General features: G+C 49.1%; 1 protein-coding gene across 1 annotated transcript; it reads left to right on the forward strand.

Annotated features, from left to right (window-relative positions):
• The first annotated feature begins 245 nt into the window (after positions 1-245).
• Positions 246-1,122, forward strand: LOC136465829 (uncharacterized). Its single transcript, XM_066464414.1, has 3 exons — positions 246-335; positions 444-643; positions 801-1,122. The coding sequence occupies exons 1-3, from the start codon at positions 246-248 to the stop codon at positions 1,120-1,122; spliced, it is 612 nt and encodes a 203-aa protein (XP_066320511.1).
• Positions 1,123-2,042: the final 920 nt, after the last annotated feature.

A 2,042-nucleotide genomic window follows, 5' to 3' on the forward strand; every position in this document is an offset into this window, starting at 1 on the left:
CATTGTCGCATCTTTTCAGAGTTAATTCAGCCAAGCCAAAGGTGAACAGCGGCAAAGATTTTGCAAGTCTAGGGCACAGCCGTGTATGTACAGCAGCTGAGCGCGGGCACTGCACCGTTCGTTTTCACACCAGACGTTCGTGGTAGAGTAGCAACTGATTAGCTGAACACATATTTGGCGGCCTCCGGTTGTCTTTCCATTCCATCCGTTGTTGTTGGAGAGGCAGAGCGGTGTGACATTGCAGGATGCAGAAACGCGTGGTGTTGGTGAGCGCGGCGGCCGTGCTCGGCCTCGCCGCGGTCGTCCTGGGGGTCGTCGCGAGCAAGAAGTCCAAGGCAAGCTACACACTCCATCCGCATTACCCTTCGAATCTGAGTTGTGCAGCGGGCTCACTGCTTGTACCTGTTTCGACTTCGATCCATCCATATCGATCGGCCGCGCAGGGTTTCGTAAGCTTCGAGTCCTTCGACGAGCAGCACTGCGTCTACCGGCGCAAGCCAGCGCTCGGCTGCGGCGTCGCCGCGGCGCTGCTCGCGCTGACGGGGGTGGCCCTCGCCACCGCGGCCGGCGAATGTCTCGGACCCGACGCGCCCGCGACCGGCCGCAGGCGCGCCGTCGCCGTCAAGTATTGCAAAAACGCCTGGTACGTACGCGCCTAGATCCAGCCACCGCATGTGGTGAACTCGCATGCAGCACCTTGCGCCCGCCGTTCTGCGCGAGGCGGCCGACGCTCAATTGCCTGTTGGAAGACATCTGGTTGTGATTGGTCGGTACATGTCTATGCCTCCTCGTCTCGTCAGGGCGGCGGTGGCGATGGCGGTGGTGATGTTCCTGTACGGTGTGGCGATGAAGCGGGGCCTCTCGGCGACGAGCGGCATCTTCTTCACGGCGTCCAACTTGTCCGCCGTCGCCACCGGGTACGCCATCGCGGCCTACGTCAACTTCCAGCGGACGGACGAGCCGGCGCCGGGCCAGTTCGTCGAGCTGGGCGTCGCGATGGGACAGCCGCAGTGGGCGCAGCCGTATCCTCCGCCGCCCTACCCGCCGCCTATGGCTAACCCTGCTCCTCCCCAGTACGGGCACGGCGGCTACGGCCCCAGGCAATCTGCGGGCACAGCTTGAGCTTGATGCATCGTCAGTTCCGTTGAGGAAAAGGCCGTCTTTTATATTTTACTTCACCCTTAACTATGAAACCATCTGTCTATTTTACTCTTTGGACGGTTTTTGACAGCGGTTTTGGTACAGTAACAGCACGTCTACTACAGTAACGGCGTTGTTGCTACAGTAATGTGTGTTTGCATTTTCTTTTTTTATTTTCGGTGATTTTTTGAAAAAATCATAGTAAACCATAGAAAAATCATAAAATGAAAAATCTAATTTTATTGGACTCCACATGAGTAGATCTACACAGTAAATATATAATACGGTATGTTTTAGTACAATTTTTTTTTGTAGCTTTAGATTAATTGGAAAATTCAATTTTGTCTGTAATTAATTAGAATTTATTTATAACTAAGTTATACATAGTCCAATGAGTATAAAATTTTTACTATAGTTCAAGCATAGAATAATTAGCGTACCATAAAAATTTCACCACAATTGGACCATAGAAGCAGCAGCTATGAATTATTCCAATTAATTACAGATAAAATTAGATTTTCCAATTAATCTAAGGCTACAGTAAAAATTTTGTACTAAAGCATACCGTATTATATATTCACTATGTAGATCTACTCATGTAGAGTCCAACAAAATTAGATTTTTTATTTTATGATTTTTCTATGATTTACTGTGATTTTTCAAAGATTCACCGAAAATAAAAAAAGAAAATTCAAGCCACCATCACTGTAGCAAACCCACCGTTGCTATAGTAGACCCGCTGTTACTATAGCAAAACCGCTGTCAAAAACCGCCTGGGGGTAAAATAGACGGTTTTGAAAAGTTCAGGGGGTAAAACAGACGGTTTCATAATTAGGGGTGAAGTAGACCATGTATGAAAAGGGGGTTAAGTAAACTTTTTCCGTTCCGTAGACTTGTGTGGT

This window comes from Miscanthus floridulus, chromosome 7 (genome assembly GCF_019320115.1).
Source record: "Miscanthus floridulus cultivar M001 chromosome 7, ASM1932011v1, whole genome shotgun sequence".
Taxonomy (NCBI): domain Eukaryota; kingdom Viridiplantae; phylum Streptophyta; class Magnoliopsida; order Poales; family Poaceae; genus Miscanthus; species Miscanthus floridulus.

What these genes read in the sequence shown, in the direction of transcription:
- LOC136465829 (XM_066464414.1), top strand. Translation starts at nt 246, where the DNA reads ATGCAGAAACGCGTGGTGTTGGTGAGCGCGGCGGCCGTGCTCGGCCTC. An exon ending in TCGCGAGCAAGAAGTCCAAG is followed by an intron (nt 336 to 443) that starts GCAAGCTACACA and finishes TCGGCCGCGCAG; the next exon opens with GGTTTCGTAAGCTTCGAGTC. An exon ending in AAGTATTGCAAAAACGCCTG is followed by an intron (nt 644 to 800) that starts GTACGTACGCGC and finishes TCGTCTCGTCAG; the next exon opens with GGCGGCGGTGGCGATGGCGG.